Here is a 21,035-nt window from a genome sequence, read left to right as displayed (position 1 = left end):
TTAAGTTTATGACATATTATATAAAGAAAAAAGTTTCATGCATTTACTTGATGATTTAAACGTTTACAATTGCGTATAAGCCCAAAATCTAAACGCGTAAAATATAAAATTAGGGGATGTCTTATAATTTTGACCACTACTGTATGCACTAGCAATTTACCCCCCTTATTGTGCCTCTGGTTCTTAAACTCCTAACCTATTTATAATAATATTAACTAAATCTGGGTATTACTAAGTTTTGTCGCACTACTATTTGTTGCACATAAATGGCTTTGTTTTAATTAAGCCTATTTCAAATCTTTAATTTATTTTAAAACAGTACCCAGTTGAATTTACCCACATATAGATAACTAACATGAGTTGAAATTTAATCTTCAAAACTTGTATGATTAATATTTTCATATTAGTTATGTTCAGTAACTTTTGAATAGAATTATTATATACATATAAAGTTTTCAAAATGTTATTTTTATGAAAATTGTACAAAAATGTTTACAAAGGAAGGGGATTTACCCTTTTAAACCACTACCATTTGACCGCCACTGCAAAATTTAATAAATATACACAAATAATTAAATAATTTGATAATAAATAACGTACTATTTCCAAAATAAACGAATTAAAAGCACACATTAACTAGTCTAGCCAGTTAATATACTAACAGGTTAGGTTAATTTTATAATGTTATTATAGTTTATTATTATATCTAAAGTAGATTAAATTGAACAGCTGTTATATGGACAATAATATTGTTATGATAATTCTAATATGAACGATAATAATAGTTATTATCAATAGTTTTCATGAAAACCAGACAGGTTTAATTAGTCCACTTTATATTGTTTCGACAATTTTTTTATTTTTACCTTTATGAAGAAAAATGCACTCGAATAATGTGTAAACAATTAGTAATGTACTTTAGAAATCTCACTTATCATAAAATAACTCGTATTGACTTTTTCAATGGATACTCTAGATGAGTATCCTCATCTACCTTTAGTATTTTCTGTATGTTATATTTTTAAATTATGGGGATATTTGAATTAATTGTATCCTTTAAAAATGACATTAATTACTCATTTTTTCGAAATTGGTTAATGTCTACTTACCAACATGTAGTTACAGAAGTAAGTATTCGATACAAATCTATTAGAATTATAATTAATTAAGCAAGTTATAATTTCTATTAATTTATTAATTGAATTTTGAAAAAAAAAACGATTGATATAGTATTAACTTATTTATACAGTATAAATAGTAAAAAAAAAAGTACTAATAGAATTATATAATCCAATGTTAAGGTAATATTATGTTCTTTTGTATTATAAAAAAAAACTACTTTTCAAATAATAGAAAATATGTTACCACCTCTTATTAAAATTTATACATTTATAAAATTTTAATTAAAAAAATTAAAGTATAAATGCTTTCTAAAAATTGTAAAATTTCAAAACTACTTTTCAGGAGGGGTTTATCTTTTATTAAGTGTAGACTCTTTCAGAAGAGTAAATCACATATAAAAGAAAATTTTTTCATCAAAATAAAATAAAACCTGAAAAGTTCCAACCTTTAACACACTTTTTTTTTATCATATTTGAAAAAAATTTGTATTTAAAAAATTAATTTTATCCTTGTATAACCATTAAAATGATATTTCTATTACACTGAGATGTTATTAGTCATGGATACTCGATTAGAAAATGTATTTTTAATTTGATTTCTTTTTTTTTCAGAAAATGATCACGGTCATTTTGATTTTTACAGCAACTGCAGTTATAAGTTTATTGTGTACAGTTGCATTTTACAAATGGAGGATAAAAAGTAAGTAGTTGTTAGTATTTAAGCATATATTATAGACTTAAATAGGCTAGAGCTATTAGGATATTAGGCTTTATAAAAAATAATACTAGCTGTAGGAGAACAACAAAGTTATTTTCAAACAATGATATAAAAAGTTTTATTAAGGAAGTCTAGAAATTGGTCTAATCATTTAATCTGAAAATTAATAATATATGATAGATCTTGTTACATACTTTTGGTCTTATACAAGATGATCGATTAACCGTGCCTGAGGAGTAGTGTGGTTTATTTATGTATAGAGATAAAAATAAACAGACCCGCTTTACTCCTCCCTTCATGATATAAAAGTCCTAATATCTTTTAAAATACTGATCTAATAGTTGTTATTGATCAGGTATTTGCTTAGTTAGATCACTTTCTTACTCTTAAGCTAATTAAATATAAGTTTCCATTTAAAAAACTTAAGTTGATACTACTTTAAAGGGGAGAGATCTAATATTTTTTTTGAAAATTATAAAACATAGGATACTATTAACTTTTGAAGAGAAAAAATTATAATATGTTTATATTTGTAAAGATTTTGTGTGAGGCGTAATTTATTAATCACCTTGTATATCCTTAAACCAAGGACAAACTAGGGTATATTTGATATACTATTCTACAAAATAATTCATAGACCTTCTTTTTATCCACCATTGAAAAAAAATTGTTATTTGAAAGACATTTGCAAAATATATATATATAAGTAGCAAATACTCATGAATAAAAGCAATAAAAAGTGATACCTTTATCTTAATCAAATAAATTACTCGTAAAATAAACACAATATTGGTTTAAGTTTGGTGTTTTTTTAGTTACATATATTTCTTGATTTATTAATTTTTATAAACTTTTTAGCTTCATTCCATATAAATTATAAAGGTCACATACAAATTAACTAACTTAAAAAAAAAAAGGATATGTTCTAATTAAGAAAAGGGTTGATAATTATTGGACCTGTATTTTAGAAGTTATTAACATTTTTATTGGTTAGGAGGAGAGTGTGGTTAAAAAATATCATATTTGCGCCACGGTTCATATTTTTCAATTATAATTTTGATTAAAAATTTTTAGATTTAAGTTACCGAAGAAAAGATCTCAATGCACCATTAAAAACAAGATTTCGTAAACGAGACAAAGTATTATTTTATGGACGTAAAATGCTTAGAAAAGTATGTTATTTTTATTATTAATTTGTATTGTTATTATTTTTTATTTCATATTAGATAAACATGAATTAACAAACTTTTGAATGATATAATATAAAGCGTTACAAATGTCATTTCATTAGCCAATAATGACTATCCAATATCATGTGTCATTTAAAGACCACCCTAATATACAGTGTTCCACCATGTTTTATTTTTCTAATAACTTTTGATCCAGCAAATATTTTATATTACTTTTAGCTTCGATGCGAAGCTGAGAAGGTATTAATTTTATTATTATGTGTGTTTTTTTTTTTGTCTATTACCACTTTTTCTCAGCTCTCACCGAACCGGTTTCTTTCAACGATACGTCAAAAGATCACAAATTGTATCTAGTCGAAGACATTACCCACAAAAATTGAAAAAATTTCCCTCGTTCCTCATAAATGGGGGAAACCTCCAAAAAAATTACAAATTTAAAAATCGTTAATTTTCGAAATTTTTTCAATTTTTTTTTACTTAAAACTGCCATAACTATTTCAAAAATGAACAAATTAATATAATTTTTTTTTTATAGATGCTTGATGTCTTTACCTATCATTTAGTATATTTTTTTTTATAAATTTAACCCTTTACCCCACAAGGGGGGGATACAAAATGACAATTTTTTCACAAAAAATTAACTTTTTCAACTTAACTTTTGAAAGTGTTCCGGAAATACTTACACTTTTATGTATATCTTAAATTAAAGCTAATGTAATATAATTTATTATGGAAAAAAAAATTTTGGACTTTATTTTGTCTTCACGGTGAAAATGGCTACCGTATGCTATTTTTGTGTTAAAATTCTCGATTTTATATTTTACATTTTTAACTTTAAAATGTTATAACTTTTTGAAAAATGTATGGATTAATACAATTTTTTTATAAAAAATAATATTTATATACTTCTTTCATTCGACATACTTTTTTTTTTAAATCAGACTATTTCCTTATATACGAGGGGTGTTTAGATCTGAAAAATGCATATAAAAAGTAGAACTTTTTCAACTTAACTTTTTAAAGTGTTCCGAAAGGTCTGACACTTTTATATATATCTTAAATTAAAGCTAATGTAATGTACTTTATTATGAAAAAAAAAAATTTTGGACTTTATTTTGTCTTCACAGTGAAAATGGCTACCGAATGCTATTTTTGTATAAAAATTCTCGATTTTATTTTTATTTTTTAACTGTATGGATCAATACAATTTTTCATGAGAAGTAGTATTTATATACATTTTTCATTCGACATACTTTATCTTAATCAGGATATTAATAAGGAACTAGCAGATCATGTAACTTTTGGAATAATCCATCAATTTTTTAAAATTAAACACTATTTAAAGATTTGCATCGAAGCGTTTTTTTTTTGATAGTGATTTTAATCACTGTCAGATATCATTATACTTGATCCAACTATGCCACGTCACTACTGTGCCGCAACCCCCCTGTACTGGGTTTTTTTAAAATCGTTTTTATAGTTCTGGATTATGTTAAATAAACATTAAACACATTTTTTTATTATTTGTCTTGCATAAGAAAAAAATTAATTCATTTTTTTAATTTTTATTTATAAAATTATTTAATAATTGCTATTTTTTAGTTAATTTCTTCCAAATAATCAATATGTACTAATCCTAAAGTTGTTATTGACCATCAAAATTTTTTGTAAGAAAATAGCTATTTTAAAATTTTGGAAAAATATACAATTTATTTATTTTGTTTTCTTATTTGAGACGAATGATAAAAAAATGTGTTTAAACATATTCCAAACAATAAAAAAGATTAAAAAAAAAGTATTGCAAAATATTTAATCGATCAAAAGTTATTAAAAATTTCAGAATTAGGTGGGACACTATATATATACAATTTATCTAATATTATTTGTTTAGTGTTAAATTTTAATTGCCTAGTTTACAATAATTTGAATATAAAGTTATTAATTACTCTTTTAGGTAAAAAATATATCTGGCCAAGTACATGGACAAGGAAAAAAAAGGAAATTAGTCATGAAATTTGCTCGACGTTTGTTACAAATACGTAAAGATACTACACCTCAACGCTTAAATGTAAATTATAATTTGTTCTGTAATAGTTAGATTAATATTAGATTGTTTTATTATTATTGTGCTACTACGTTTATGATGTTATTAGGTATTGGAACCACCTGCTGAATATTTAGAGGAAGAACTAATAATGAAAGATGGTCAAAATGTTCCTCCTGATGCATTTTATATGCTACAAAGTATCAGGTATATAATTATAGTTAATTGCAAATATGTTATTTGAAGGGCTTTGTGCAAATATTAGATAACTCCATTTTTAAAAAAAAATTCAGGTTGCTGATTAAACTAGAAATTTTTAATAAAAATCCTTTATTTAATTAATTTTTTTTGTTTTTGATAAATGTATTTGTTACTATAATCTTAATTTAGGAACATCAAAATCTCATTTTACCCTCACTTAATATATGAATAATTTATAAATTATGGTAATGTTAAATCCACTTTTCCTAATCAAGAAAATTTTCATGTTCTATATTTGTATGGTTATACCTTGTTATTATATCTTGTCATGTTTAAAATTTAAATATTCTTGGATTAAATTATTGTAAAGGATTTTAATATATGTTTTGTGTTTGAAATTAATTTAGGTAAATGTTCTTTAACGTTTTATAATTGTTTCTTATGATTTTCTGTAAACCATTTTTTAGTTTTCTTTTCTTGCTTTATCTTTCTTTTTAATATTCTTATTTAAGGTATTTTTACCTTTTTTTATATTTTAATTTTGATCAATTTATATTTTAGAATGTTTGGACATTTTGAAAAACCCATATTTTTGAAGCTTTGTCGCCATACTGAAGTATTAAATGTTCATGCAGGAAGTCAACTATTTAAGGTTGGTGATGCAGATGAAAATGTTTTTATTGTTCAGAATGGATTAATCAGTGTAAATACTATTCTTATTGATGGTACTTCTATACCTTTAAAGCTTGTAAAAACTGGTGATAGTATTGCTTCTTTATTGAGCTTTACAGATGTTCTTACAGTAAGTTATTTAATAATTAATAAGCTTAATTTTTCTCTGTATAATTTTGTGTAACTATTAAAAAAAACAAATTCAAAAAACAAATATAGGGTCACAAAAAATTATACAAAACTGTAAGTGCTATAGCAGTTGAAGACAGTACAATTGTACGTTTACCAGTTGCTGCATTTCAAGAAGTTTTACAAGATTATCCTGATTCATTAATTCAGATCATTCAAGTTGTTATGGTAAGATTGCAAAGAGTTACATTTACAGCTCTTCATCAATATTTAGGACTTTCAACTGAATTAGTACAAAATGTGAGTATTATATATCATTTAGATGTTAAAATTAAATTTTTTAAACTTATTTATATTAATAGTCAAAGTGTAGAGTATTTTTTTTTTGTATAATTTACTTTGTATATTTTTTTAGGGTGCAAATAGCGACCATGTTAGTCCTTTTATTTCAGTTTCAAAAAATAATTCATGTATGTTTCTGCAAAAAGGTAAATTTTATTTAATCTTAGTAGTAATATAATTTTAATATATTCACATACATTGTTTACTAATTATTTTAACATAGAATGTGATTCAAATAAAGAAGATTCAGAAATTACATTAGATAAAATAGATAACTTCAACATGAATAAAAATGATTGGTATCTTAAAATGGCTAAAAAGGTTTTTGCTAAAGAGTTTAAGCTAGAAAATGATGAACTATTGGAAGGAAAGATTGAGATACGTAATATACCAAATAATACTTTTATAATGCGTGAAGACTCTCATAAGGTAAACATTTATTGGAACTATAATAATTTGTAATTTTATTTAAGAATATACACAGATATATTATTGTATTTATAATAAAGCATCATAGGTTTTTAAAAATATTAAGATATTTTTTAACATGGATTTTATAATATTATTGTTCATGGGAAAATCTCAATTTTTCAGAAGACAAACAATTTAATTAAAAAATAATCATTATAAAATTAAACATGCTTTCACTTTTTATTTTATCCATCGCTAAATAAGCATGTCACATTAAAGGTTTTTCATATAAAAGTTAATATTTTCTGCATCCAGAAATATCAAAACTTCAGTTTGTCAATTTAGTATAATATGCATCAAATTATATTACATTGATTTGTTACTAATAATGTATTCAAATAGGATGCAGCATTAGTATTATTGTTAAATGGTTCTATGGTAGTATCTCAAAAGATGGACCCTGATGGACTTACAGAAGTTCATATGTATTCAGTAAATCCTGGTGATATTGTTGGAGGTTTGGCAATACTTACTGGAGAACCAGGATTTTTATCATTTAGAACTAATCGACCCAGTGTTGTAGCAATTTTATCAAAAAATACAGTATATGCGTAAGTAATACACACAATTTTAAAGAATAATATATATTGATGTCTAATTATTTTCTATGCTAAAATAAAATACTTTGGGTGCAAAATGAGATATCATAGAAAATACTCTTTAAGTTTTACACAAGATTATTTAATAATCAGCCAATTATTTTACAAGATAATTTTTATTTTACTTAGTTAATAAATGTATAATTTTTTCTAGAATAATGAAAGAAATACCTCAAATAGTTTTACCAATTGCTCATACTGTTCTAACAAGATTATCACCATTTGTGCGCCAAGTAGATTTTGGTTTAGATTGGTTGTTTATTGAAAGTGGCCGTGCAGTTTACAGGTAGAAATATTTAATACTCATTAAATATTTTTTTATAGTAAACATTTTCTTACAAATTAAAGCAACAGTACTCATTGATTTATATAAAATATTTTTGTATGTTTTTCAAGTATATTTTATTGTAATTATGGTATGAGTAGGTTAAATACTTTTACTGCTTTTAATTTTTTATTGTTGCATTACATTCGAAATGAAAAGCTTTAGGGTTTAAAATAGTATTTTGTTATTTATACTGTAACAATATATATGTCAGTTTTCAAGTGTTGAGGTTGATTAAATACTAGTTTAAATTTTTTATTTTTTAAATGGTGATTTTATTTGTATAGTTTGAAATAGAACTATGAGTCTCACATTAATAACTAAAAAAATATGTAGAAAAATATTTAAAAACGCTTATTTTATAAATATTGATACAAATATATTGTAGAATGTTAAGATATATACTGAGGCAGTATAATTGAATATTTTTAATATTTGTTACTTGTATGTAGTATGTAGATAACAATTTTGAATTTCTCCATTTTATTATACCAATTAATATTATTTAAACAAAATATTAGGCAAGGTGAAGAATCTGATAGTACATTCATAGTCTTGAGTGGACGATTACGTTCAGTTGTAACACATGAAAATGGAAAAAAAGAATTAGTAGCTGAATATGGTAAAGGAGACCTTGTTGGAATTGTAAGATTTATAGAATTTTTATTTTTATTATTTTTTCTATTTTACATTGTTTATAAATAAATAATTATAATATAAAGGATGACTCGTTAACATTAAACTTTTAATCACTAAATTTGTCCTAAAAATAATAATAATTTTGAGAATTTTTTTGGTTTTGTTTATTATTCAATTTATAAGTGATTAAATACTTTTTTGGTCTAACCCTTTGTTTTTTAAAGGGTACCAACTTAATTTTTTAGAATGGAAAAATTTAACTATTTGATATTATAGAAAATGATCATTTGAAGAAGATTATTTATATTAGAGATAATGAATATTGAAATTTAAAAGTTAAACAAAAAGTTGAGTACTAGGCATTAACTATTTAATTTATAACATCTTTAATTAATATATTTTATAATGCTATGTTTTTAAATTTTAAATTTACATAATTTTTAATAAGCTAATTAAAAATGTATGTTGTCATTCAAAAAGTAAAGTTGACATCCTTATAAGACATAATGTATGGATATAAAAAATTTTTTATAACAGATAAATTGAAATAATTAAGTAAATAAAAATTCACAAAACAATCATTATTTTAATAGAATTTACTTGGTGAGTGTTAAATAAAATCACTCCATATACATATATTTATTTAGAATTTTATAATAAATAAATAATAATATTATTATACATATACAGGGTGATTTTTTTATCATAATCCACTAAATTACTTACAGAATAAATATAATTTGAACATTTTTTTTTTTTATTAATTTTAGTTACACATTATTCTTGAATTAATAAATATGTCATACTTTTTAAGATCATCCCTTATTTCTTGCAAGGGTTCCTTTTTAAATGGGAACATATATTTTGAATTTAATAAAATGTTTGAGTTTTTTAATTTAATAGTAAATGGCATATGAATTTTTATTCGATTTTCAATTAAGTTCAATTCATCGCTGTCACAGCCACAAATTGTTTATTATCAATTATGACTATCAATAGATATACTTTTTATATTGTCTGTTAGTATATTTATGAACTCACAACAATGTGCCTTACTACCATTGATAATAACAATGCTGTGTACCTGCAAATATTGATGCCATAAAAAACCAATTAGCTACCTGTATTTGTAATCCCTTGTGTATTATATATGTATATTAACTCAAAAATGTGAAACTTTGAATGTTTATATCTAATAAACAATTAAAGTTCAATAAAAATTGAGTGCTATGTTTGTTAACAATGGACCAATAACAACAACGTGTAAATGACTCACAGAGCTCTTTAGAGCTATTTAACAAGAATAGAAAGTAATCTTTGCATCGATATGTGACAATGGATGAAACGTTGATCCACCACTACACTCCTGAATCAAAACAGGTAGCTGAATGGACTGAACTCGGTGAAAGTGCTCCAAAGTGGCCAAAAACGCAATAATTAGCAGGCAAGATTATGGCCTTGGTATTTTGGCATGCTTATGGAATTATTTTCATTGATTATCTCGAACATGGTAAAACAATCAATAACGAATACTACATTGTGTTATTGGAGAGTTTGTAGGCCAAAATTTGGGAAAAAAGACAGTATATGGCAAATAAAAAAATCTTGATTTCCCAAGACTGTGTATCGTGTCCCAAATCATTAAAAACGATGGCAAAAATGCATGACTTGAGCTTTGAATTGCTGCCATGCCCAATGTATAGTCTAGATCTGGCCCCTAGCGACTATTACCTCTTTAAGAAAGTCAAGCAAATGCTCCAGAAATAATAGTTCAGCTCAAATGAAGAAGTTATTGCCGAATTTGAGGCATAATTTAAGGGCAAAGTTAAATCGTTCTATTCAAAAGGTATAGAAATGTTAGAACGTCATTGGAATGAATGTATCACTCTAGATGGAAACTATTTCAATGAATAAAGTAAAATTTTGCTAAAGAAAATGTGTATTTATTTGTTAGTTCTGGGCCTTCAAACAACCTGTTATGTATATATATTGTATAATATTATTTTTTATGTATAATCCTTTATATAGGTAGAAGTAGTTACAAAAATGCCTCGAGGGACAACAGTTATGGCTGTAAGAGATTCAGAACTAGCTAAATTACCAGAAGGATTATTTAATTTCATTAAATCAAGATTTCCTGGAGTTGTATCTACACTTATTAATTTACTTGGGCATAGAATTTTAGGTAAAATAATCATCTATAAAAATATCTATTTAAAATACAATCTTAAATTAAAAAAAAAATAAAAACACTATGGTAAAATTAATACCTTCTCAGCTCTACTTTTCATACTTCTCAGTCAAAGCTAAAAGTGAAGATTACACCAATTGACCTATTAACTGACAGTATTATCTAGAGTTTTTAAAATATTAACTTATTAATTTTTATATTATTAATAATTACTCATTATTTTATTATAAAATATCAAAAAATATTCAGTTATTTAAAAACAGAAACAAATTACACAACCACCAATGTAAAATGTAAAAAATTAAAATGTATATAACATTTTTTTATCTAACTTAGGTACTTGGCAAAAGCCCTCAATTAGTAAAACAGTAGATACTAGACCAACTCAAAGTAATTTTTCAACCATTGCCATTGTACCCTTATCAGAAGATGTACCATTAACTAGCTTTACATATGAATTATACCATTCATTATGTTCAATTGGTTCTACCATAAGATTGACTTCTGATTATGTAAGAAATGTATTGGGAAAATCTATAATGGAGTATAGTAATGAATACCGACTTACCACTTGGTTAGCTCAGCAAGAAGATCAAAACAAAATAGCTCTCTATCAATGTGACTACTCATTTTCCCCCTGGACACAACGTTGTATCCGACAGGCTGATTGTATATTACTTATTGCTTTAGGAAACAAGCAACCAACAATTGGAAAGGTAAATTAAAATTAAATTAATTTAAAATTTTGTTTAATTATAATATAATTATGGATGTATAATTTATAAACATACATTACATATATAATTTTCCAATCTTCGTCTTTAATATCTTCACTAGATAGAGTGATTGATTTATCGTTGAACACTATTTTAAAATAATAATTTTGAAGAAAAAAAATATTTGGTATATTTAAATAGTAATTTTTCTCAATTTAAGTAGTTACTCTTTTTTAGGCCCATCTCTTATCCGTTATAATGGTATCAACTTTATTTTTTTAAATAACGCCATACTCATTTTACTAGTTTAAATGTTAGAAAATAATTCAATTAAGAAGATTATTGATTGTTAACAACATTTGAATCATTATTTCAAGAGTTATGACCATTTTAATACTTGGGTGAGAAGAGAAATTCAGCAGAGTTTATGTAATGATAAAAACAACATAACCTGCACTTCACTTCCAGTTTACATTTATAAATGTTAAAAGTGGCTAAAAAAAATTTAATCTCTTATAAATCAAGAAATAAATAGTACTATATTGTTATGTTGCTATTTAGAGGTTGAGTCTAAAAAACCAACGGGGAATAGCTGGCTAGGCTATAACTACCTTAGGTACTGAGGTTTCCTATTTAATTTATATTTCCTTATAGAAACTACCAAGGGTCGCACTACAATATATATACATATATATAAACCTGGTTAACAACAATATAAATATATATTAAACAAAGAAATATTAAATAAAGAGTACAACCTGCTAGACACTTAGAGATGATAATAATCCAACAGGGAGCTGACAGTGACACACTCTTTCAGTGGTAGATAATTTAAGTTAAATATAAGACAAGAGTAATGATCGCAATGATTGTAAAAAGTCAACTGCCATATTATGGCACAATGTCCATGAATTCCAAATGTGTTTATGTGTGAAGTCTGCCTTCCTGTAGTAGTATGTGTGTCACTGTGTCAACGATATAAGCCTAGTCGGCGTTACAATAATAATGTGGGATATGATCACATATATGTGATCGTATCAATATTAAGAAAAATAAATCCACAAAATTATTATTTAGAAGAAATCTAGTGATCATTGATAAATCAATCACCCCATATAACTGTAAGAGTAACACTTTTCGTTTTATTCTAAATATAATCCTGAAAACATAACTTTTGATTATATTTTTATTCATTATTTATTAATTCTTATTTCTCTTATTATTTAGTACGAAAAAGAAATTGAACGTTTAGCTTTGCGTACTCAAAAAGAATTAGTTTTACTACATAAAGAAGATTCTGAATTACCAACAAATACTGTTGCCTGGTTAAATATACGATCATGGGTTTCATCTCACCATCATATACAGTGCCCTAAACGTATATTTACAAAACGCTCAGTTTCAACAATAGTAAGAAAAACAAAATTGTTTTATAGCTATCTAACCAAAAATATATGTATATTTTTTAATTTAAGCTTAATTTATATAAAATAAAACCTGTGTTCTAATTTTAGTTTAATTCAAGTATTATTTTTTTATTATATTCAATTATTATATTATTAGAGTGAACAGTATCAAAAAAGACTGCAAACTGAAGTTAATATACATTCAGATTTTTGTCGCTTGGCCAGATGGTTAACAGGAACATCAGTTGGAATAGTATTAGGAGGTGGTGGTGCTAGAGGTGCTGCTCATATAGGAATGTTAAAAGCAATACAAGTAATGTAGTATACAATATATAATATAGTTAAAAAAAATCAAAACTAGTAGTAAAAAAATTGCTTTATTTGTAATTTACAGGAAGCTGGAATTCCTATTGATATGGTTGGTGGAGTTAGCATTGGTGCTTTTATGGGAGCTGTTTGGTGTAGTGAAAGAGATATAATAGGAATGATAAGAAAGGCTGGTCATTGGGCTAAAGTATGAAATATTTAATCCTATTATTTCTTTTTACATTAATTTAATGGCCAACACAAAACATTTATATTTACTATTTGTTATTCATACATATGATCTTAATTTGTTTAAGACATTGTGAAAGAATGTATTTTCAATAACTTTTATAAAATTTTTAATAAAAACTATTAAATGGTGGTAATCACAAATAAAAAATCAGAAATAATCTTAGTTTATTTGGATTAGTTTCTGCATTAAGCCAACATTATGTATTAATAATTTTTAAATACTAATTTTCTTTATTTTACATTTATTATAGAGCATGACTCATTGGTGGAGGCAAATTTTGGATTTGACCTATCCAGTAACTTCAATGTTCACTGGCAAAGATTTTAACTTTACAATTTTTTCTACATTTGGAGATACACAAATAGAAGATTTATGGTTACCCTATTTTACAATTTCCACAGATATATCATCCAGTGAAATGAGAATACACACTCACGGTACCCTAATTAATTAATCAATTATGAATTTTTATATTTGAAGTTTATTTTAATTAACAAACTAATTTGTATTAAATAATTAATTTATAAGGCTTTATTGGTTAAAATTTTTTTTTTTTTAAGTAATGATCAAAAACTATTTGATATATTAATTTTATAATATAGCTTTGGTTAAGAATTAATTTATTTAAGAAAACTTAAATTAATTTTAATTTATATGCTGATAAAAAATAATTAAGTTTTAGTTTATTAATTAAAAATGTAATTATTAAAATGATATTGTGATTGATTTACAATAAATATATTTTTTACTTAAATTTTTTTTTAATTAAGGGAAAAATTTTTGAGGTTCGTGTTTGCTTCTAGGGTCATTATGGCGTTATGTACGAGCATCAATGTCTCTCTCTGGGTATATGCCACCATTATGTGATCCAATTGATGGTCATTTACTTTTGGATGGTGGATACATAAATAATTTACCAGGTAAATCAATCACTACATTTTAATAATTTATTTTCTACAAAAATAAGTTTTTTTAATAATATAAAATGTGACATTCACTGAAAAAAAAAAGTCATGATTAGCAAAATTAATTTATAAGAAAAATGCTTTTCAATTTTAAGCAAAGTTTACTACAAATAATTATTCAAACGTTGTTTAAGCATTACTTTTTTAATAAACTTAAGGACGTGTTTTTTGATCCATCCTAACATATTTTTTCTCTTTGGGTAAAAGGACTTAAATCAATTTTAGATCTTAAAATCATGTTCATTATAAAAACATTGTTTATTTTTGATAACTGTTTGAAGAGTTATTTACTTTCAGTCAGTATCTCTTTCTCTTATTTCCAAAAATTCTTTATGGAATTAAACATAGTATAAGGTTAAAATTTATAAATTGCATGATAATTTATGTATTTTCTTTAGGTATCAGACTAAGTAATTCCACTATATAAAGAAAAAAAAAAATTAGGATTTATTATAAGTAAATACTGCATTTTGCAACTCACTAGGTACTTTATTTTAGTGAATGTCACATATTACTTTCTTGCTTTAGTCAAACTGAATACTAAGAATAACTTTTGATACAAATTTTTATTATTTTTTATGAAAAGTATTATTTATAATTAGGTCTATAGAGCTCCTGGTACTATATTTTTTATTAACACAATTATTTTTTACACATTTAAGTATTAATTATTTAATCAGGCAAAATATTTATTAATTGCTTGCTATCATATAAAATTAAACTCATGGGTGTAAACTATAATTTATTTGGAGGTGTATGAATGTATATGTGTGGTAGGCAGGTACTCTATGGCGATATGTTCGAGCAAGTATGACAATAGCAGGTTTACTTCCTCCTATATGTGATTCAGAAGATGGTCATTTACTTATTGATGGATGTTATGTTAATAATGTTCCAGGTAAGATGTATATAAATAATTGTGTTGTGTATTTATGTATGGTAACCAGCATTTTACTGAAATCTCTATGGTATAATGTGATTTTCGATACTTAATAAAAAAAAAAAATTTATTCTATCCTTCTAATACATTTAGGCTGTGTAATTTAGTATTTATTCATGCTCTATTAAATTTTGTTTTTAAATTAATTTAAACTAATATTATTAAACTTTGGTTAAATTTAAATTAAAGGAACTTAAAAGGTTTTTACTAAATGACAAAAGTAATGTAACAATTTTTATTTTATTTGTGTTTTTTTTCAAGTAAATGTGATAGGCGCATAATTCCATAAAATATATTTTTATAATATCTACTTTATACATTATAAAAATTTATCATTTATGAGTAATATTTAAAATTAATAAAATATGTTTAAAAAATTAATTTAAAACTAAAAAACTAAAAAGTATAAAAAATATTTAAATCAAGAACCCACAAAAATGACTATAAAATTGCATATATGTATTTTGGAAATAATATTTTTTTCTTACTTATATTGCCTTCTTATGATTACTTTCTAAGCTATATATAAAAAAAAATTTTCAATTTTTTAAATTCATAAATAGTTTTTATTAATATTTGATCAATTTTATTGTATGTTCTTTATATAAATGTGTAAATTATTTCAATAAAACTATTAAAAATGACTTAATTATGCTGTTTTTACCATCAAATATTCACTAATGAATTTTTGTAGGAAAGAATAAGATGAATTTTTAAGTGAATTAAATACAAAAAATAAAAGAAATCCTGTATATTAATAAAAAAAAATTGTTTGACTTTAGTAAGATTATTTGTAAATGTATTTTTTTAACATCTTAATAATTTGACATTAAATAAAATTGACATTTTTTAAGCGGATGTGATGAGAAGTCAAGGAGCTAAATATGTACTTGCTATAGATGTTGGATCTCAAGATGATATGGATTTTACAAATTATGGAGACAGTTTATCTGGGTTTTGGTTATTGTGGAAAAAGTTGAACCCATTTACAACATCAGTCAAAGTTCCAAGTCTTCCCGATATACAATCAAGATTGGCTTATGTATCTTGTGTTCGCAAACTTGAGGTAAGCACCATATTTATAATAATTTCCCTTAATTACTAAAATATTTTTGAATATCTTGTTATATAGGTTGTTAAAAGTAGTGAATATTGTCAATATATTAGACCTCCTATCGATAAATATAAGACACTTCAGTTTGCAAGTTTTGAAGAAATTAAAGTAATCACTTACTATAAATTGAATAAGCAGTTCTTTAGAAAGTTTCATTATATTGATATTTTATTTAAATTTAGGAAGTTGGTTATCAACATGGTAAAACATACTTTGCTGGTCTAAAATTAGCTGGAAAAATTCCATTTGGAAAACCTGAAATTGTAACATCTCAAGGAAAATCACAACCAAATATGTATTCAATTATTAAACCATAATAATAAGTCATTTTATACATATATTAAAAAAGAATATATTATAGCTATATTTAATGTAACAATTGTTTATTGTTATATATCATTTTAACATTATATAAATGTATTATGTAATATTATTACCTATTAAAAATATTTTATAAAATAAAAAATTTATTTAAAGAGTGTTTTATTTTTTTAATGTTGTTGCTCGTTAAAACAAACTTTAATCATACAAATTGTACAACCGATCTCAAAATAACTTCTTCTATTTTTTAATGTTGACACAGTAGTTAATAACTAGAATCAGTTGATCTAATTAGTTAGTTAATTTTATTAACAAAAGATTGTATGTTGTTTATTTGTTTTATTAATGTCATATTTGATGTGTTTAGTAGTAGTTAAATAATAAAATATTAATTCCACTGCTAATAATAGAAAAATAGATTATGATTTAGTAATCAAGTACTTTTTATTTATTCAATTATTTTATTTAAATGATAGTTGTGATTTTTTTTTAAATATATTTTTGATATCAATTTATAAAAAGATTAATTTCGTTAACACGAGTATAAATCATTATACTCGTGTTAACGAATAAAATTATCAGTAAATATTATAAATATTTTGTTTTAGAAAAATGAAATTATGTAGTTTCATTATTATTAAAATTATTTAATAAATAGAAGCAATTTGAAACTTACTTAATTATTTAAAGCTGATATAAGAGAAATTAAATAGAAATCATTTGATTGTTCAACTTGAATACTATAGGAGCATTCTTTTGCCAGGCTGTAAAAAAAAACATGAACTTTTAACATATTAAAAATCTAATCAGTAATTATTTGAAAACAAATTTTTTTTTCTTTTAATTATTATTTTATATGTAATTAGTAATAATATAAAAAATTAGAAGTGATAGAAAAAGTCTACTTGCAGATTTGAAAACAACACGAAAAGTTGATTTAGAAAAGTATATTTTTGCTTCTGATGAAAGTTCCTTGATGTCCAGTGCATTTATTTATAGTAACAAACAGTTTTTATTGAAAATTATTGTATCAAGCCCTTTAAATTTTAATACAAGTAAAAGTAAAGCAAAATATAACTTCTTTATTATTTTTATAATTTATCCGTTTAAATTACAACATTAATTATCAATTTCATACTAAATTTAATAATTATAATTAGTATATATTCATATATTATATTTTAAAATCAAAGAACTACTAATCATGATATAATTAAAGAAATAAGAGTAGATGTTGCTTTTGGAATAATCCACCAATTTCCTATTAAAAAAAAAAAAAATTGGTTGGGAATTTTTTCTGCTATTCGCCAAAATTACTCCTTCGTTGACTGGCCTATTCATTAAATAGAAAATTTTATGAGAATTAAAAAAATTGTATCGTTATGATCAATATGCAGTCAGAAATTTTTAGAAATGATTTATATAGCAACATGTTACAAAAAAATTTGTAATATTATAGTCTAGAAGTAGCACACACAAATAGAGTTAAAAAAATTATTAAATTACAAAGTAAAATGATTTAATTTTGTAGTTGAAACCTATTATATCAAACTTAATTCGTTAATAAATATTTTAAAAACATTAGAAATTAATGATTTTAATTGTCTTTATGGAGAACATGGAATAACTAACTGTTTAATTGATAAATTGAAATTTTTTTTCAATTTTTGAGGGTAATATCTTCAACTAGATACGAATTGTAGTCATTTGACGTATCGTTGAAAAAAGTAGGTCAAGTTAAAGCAGAGAAAATAAATGATAGTCACAAAAATATATCTTCTCAGCTTTGCATCGAAGCTAAAACTTAAAATATAGTAAAATAATTGCAATACGAATAAGAAATTTCTTTTTGCAAGTGTCGACTAAAGTGATGGGATCCTCAATCTTTATTGATGTTTTTGAATCTAAATGAGATAAAAATCAAAGGAGTTAAAAATTTATACTAATTTAAAAAGAATTAAGAAAAAATGCAAAAAATTCATTGACATACGCGGGTTGGAATCCTCGTACCCCAAGCGTGTAAAACATATGTTATTCCAACTCGGTAACCGTACGTCGCTACCGTAGGTCGAAAAAATGGGCTATTTAAGCTAGTTCAAATTTTAAAATTATTTTTCTCGACTTAAAAGAAGCAAACAAATTTAAATAAGTTTAACTTTCTATGCTATATTAATTTTTTATTTATATAATATTTATGAAAATCTTTACTCCCCTTTTCAGGTATTTTAAAATAAAATAAAATACAAAACCCAGAATTTTAACACAAAAATAGCATATTTTTGAATACGGTAGTCATTTTTACCATGAAGACAAATCCAGAGGTCAAATTTTTTTTTTCAAATTAAAGTATATTATATAAGCTTTAATTTAAGACATATAAAAGTGTCAGTCTTTCCTGTACATTTTCAAAAGTTAAGTTGAAAAAGTTCTACTTTCTATACGCATTTTAATAGGTTTGCATCCCCCCTATATAAAGGGAAAAGGTCTGATTTAAAAAAAAAGTATGTCGAATGAAAGAGGTATACATAAAGTATTTATTGCTAAAGAATAGAATTGATTCATGCATTTTTTAAAAACTTAAAGCAACATAATGTTAAAAAAGTTTCGTTCAAAAGTTGTTTAAAAGACAATTATAAACAAAAAAGGTATCTTATATTTTTTCATTTAAACAAATATTTTTCGAGTTACATTACATTTAATATGAGTACTAAAATTTATTTTCCAATTTTTTTCATTTTACGGTTACTTTTTATCATGTTATACTTACATTAGACACAATGTTATAAATGCATATGTGTGTATGTGTGAGTTTATTTATTTATAGTATCATTAAAGTGTAGTGTATATTAAGATACAACCGATAGAGTAGGTATTTGATTTGACGCTATATTGTTTAAACCCAACTAAACGCTAAATTGTACATTCCCAAACAACAATTATATTATGTCAATTGCCACCGGAATTTCTGCTAATCATAAAGATGATTGTCATAAACCGGACTTTAGTCAGGTGCTGGAGCTGGAAAAATTGTAACTGGCGAAAAACAGGGCTTAACTGTTCTATTATATGTGAACATTGCAAAGGTCAATGGCGTACAAATTCAATTGAAATAAAGATTGAAGATAAAGAAATTTGTACTTTTGTTGAAAATATATTCTATTAAAATTTAGAATGGGAAACTGAATATGAAAATGGAAAAAAATTTTGTTTCATACATTTGTCAAATAACTTTATCGTTGAGAAATTCTCCATCGATTACATACTTTGCACTAGTAATGCATATAACTTGTATTTAGAATATAAATAAAGAAATAGGAGATCATGTAGCTTTTGTAATAATCCATTAAAATTTAAAAATTAAACACTATCTACAGATTTGCATCAAGGCGTTGTTTTTTGATAATATTTTAATCACTGTCTCATTTCATCTAAACTGCACTCAATTATAGACAATGTGCCGGGACACTGCTGGTTTTTTTTTTAAATAGCGATTAGTTGAAATAGTAGCAATGGGTTTACTTTAATTATTTCATTATTAATTTTAACAATAGAAGTTATTGAAGATACAGTTTATTTAACCTTTTAAGATTTATTTCAGGAAAGTTATTATCCACCATTGAGTTTACTTGAACAAGACTAATTTTAGACACTTATGACAATTAATTTTATCATTACCAGAAATTCTGGCTTNAATTTTATCATTAGCAGAAATTCTGGCTGGGTCGACAAAAGAAAACATGAGGTAGGTGAAATGAGGAAATCAGTGACAATAGGCAAGACTGTGAATGGGGAGGTAGAAAGTTTTAAGTATTTAGGATCAGTAGTGCAAATGAGCGGTGGTATTGACGAGAATGTAAGACACAGGATTAAGTACGGGTGGTTGAAGTAGAGAGAAGCGTCTGGTGTCTTATGCGATAAAAGAATTCCAATGAGGCTAAAAGGTAAATTCTACAACAATGTAGTGAGACCAGCTATGATGTATGGTTCAGTGTGTTAGGCGGTTGATAAGAAAGTAGAGCAGAGAATGAGTGTAGCCGAGATGAAAATGCTTAGTTGGATGAGTGGAGTAACTAAAAAAGATAGAATAAAGAACGAGCATATAAGATGGAGTATAAGTGTAGCGTGGATAAGATGAGAGAAAATAGACTTAGATGATTTAGTCATGTTATGAGGAGAGAAGAATTGGAAGCTGTAAGAATAGTTATAGAAATGAATGTTGAAGAAAGAAGAGGTAGAGGAATACCAAAAAAGAGATAGAGGGATGTTATTGAATGCGATATGAGGACAGCTGATGTGAGCGTAGATGTGGAGATTGTGTCAAGTGGAAGTTAAGGATGAGGGTGGCCGACCCCAAGTAGATGGGATTAAGGCA

The 21,035-nt window shown here is 24.6% G+C and overlaps 1 protein-coding gene across 5 annotated transcripts; it reads left to right on the top strand.

Moving 5' to 3' along the window:
- Nucleotides 1-795: 795 nt before the first annotated feature.
- On the top strand, nucleotides 796-16,818 carry LOC126907128 (neuropathy target esterase sws-like). 5 transcript variants are annotated; one of them, XM_050688219.1, is made up of 23 exons: nucleotides 796-1,127; nucleotides 1,734-1,821; nucleotides 2,914-3,011; nucleotides 4,984-5,097; nucleotides 5,183-5,280; nucleotides 5,836-6,076; nucleotides 6,166-6,375; nucleotides 6,491-6,563; nucleotides 6,641-6,846; nucleotides 7,231-7,439; nucleotides 7,642-7,773; nucleotides 8,334-8,457; nucleotides 10,480-10,636; nucleotides 10,979-11,358; nucleotides 12,586-12,768; nucleotides 12,922-13,077; nucleotides 13,159-13,278; nucleotides 13,574-13,760; nucleotides 14,127-14,243; nucleotides 15,070-15,186; nucleotides 16,083-16,294; nucleotides 16,361-16,450; nucleotides 16,525-16,818. In XM_050688219.1, exons 1-23 carry the CDS (start codon nucleotides 1,029-1,031, stop codon nucleotides 16,657-16,659), a joined length of 3,546 nt encoding a protein of 1,181 aa, XP_050544176.1. In that variant the 5' UTR covers nucleotides 796-1,028; the 3' UTR covers nucleotides 16,660-16,818. The 5 variants fall into 5 exon arrangements, 4 of the variants coding, with proteins under 4 accessions (XP_050544176.1, XP_050544190.1, XP_050544185.1 ...); XM_050688233.1 differs by lacking the exon at nucleotides 14,127-14,243; XM_050688228.1 differs by lacking the exon at nucleotides 15,070-15,186.
- Nucleotides 16,819-21,035: the final 4,217 nt, after the last annotated feature.

The sequence above is a fragment of the Daktulosphaira vitifoliae genome, unplaced genomic scaffold (assembly GCF_025091365.1).
Source record: "Daktulosphaira vitifoliae isolate Bord-2020 unplaced genomic scaffold, ASM2509136v1 Scaffold_1, whole genome shotgun sequence".
NCBI classification, from domain to species: Eukaryota; Metazoa; Arthropoda; class Insecta; order Hemiptera; family Phylloxeridae; genus Daktulosphaira; species Daktulosphaira vitifoliae.
Note: the sequence above shows the minus strand (reverse complement) of the source record. Positions and strands in the feature narration are given on the sequence as shown.

Bases quoted from the DNA above. Each gene is read 5' to 3' on its own strand.
- LOC126907128 (XM_050688219.1), top strand. From the start codon at position 1,029: ATGGGGATATTTGAATTAATTGTATCCTTTAAAAATGACATTAATTAC. The intron at 7,774-8,333 runs GTAGAAATATTT...ACAAAATATTAG, and splicing joins AGTGGCCGTGCAGTTTACAG to GCAAGGTGAAGAATCTGATA. The intron at 12,769-12,921 runs GTAAGAAAAACA...TTATATTATTAG, and splicing joins AACGCTCAGTTTCAACAATA to AGTGAACAGTATCAAAAAAG.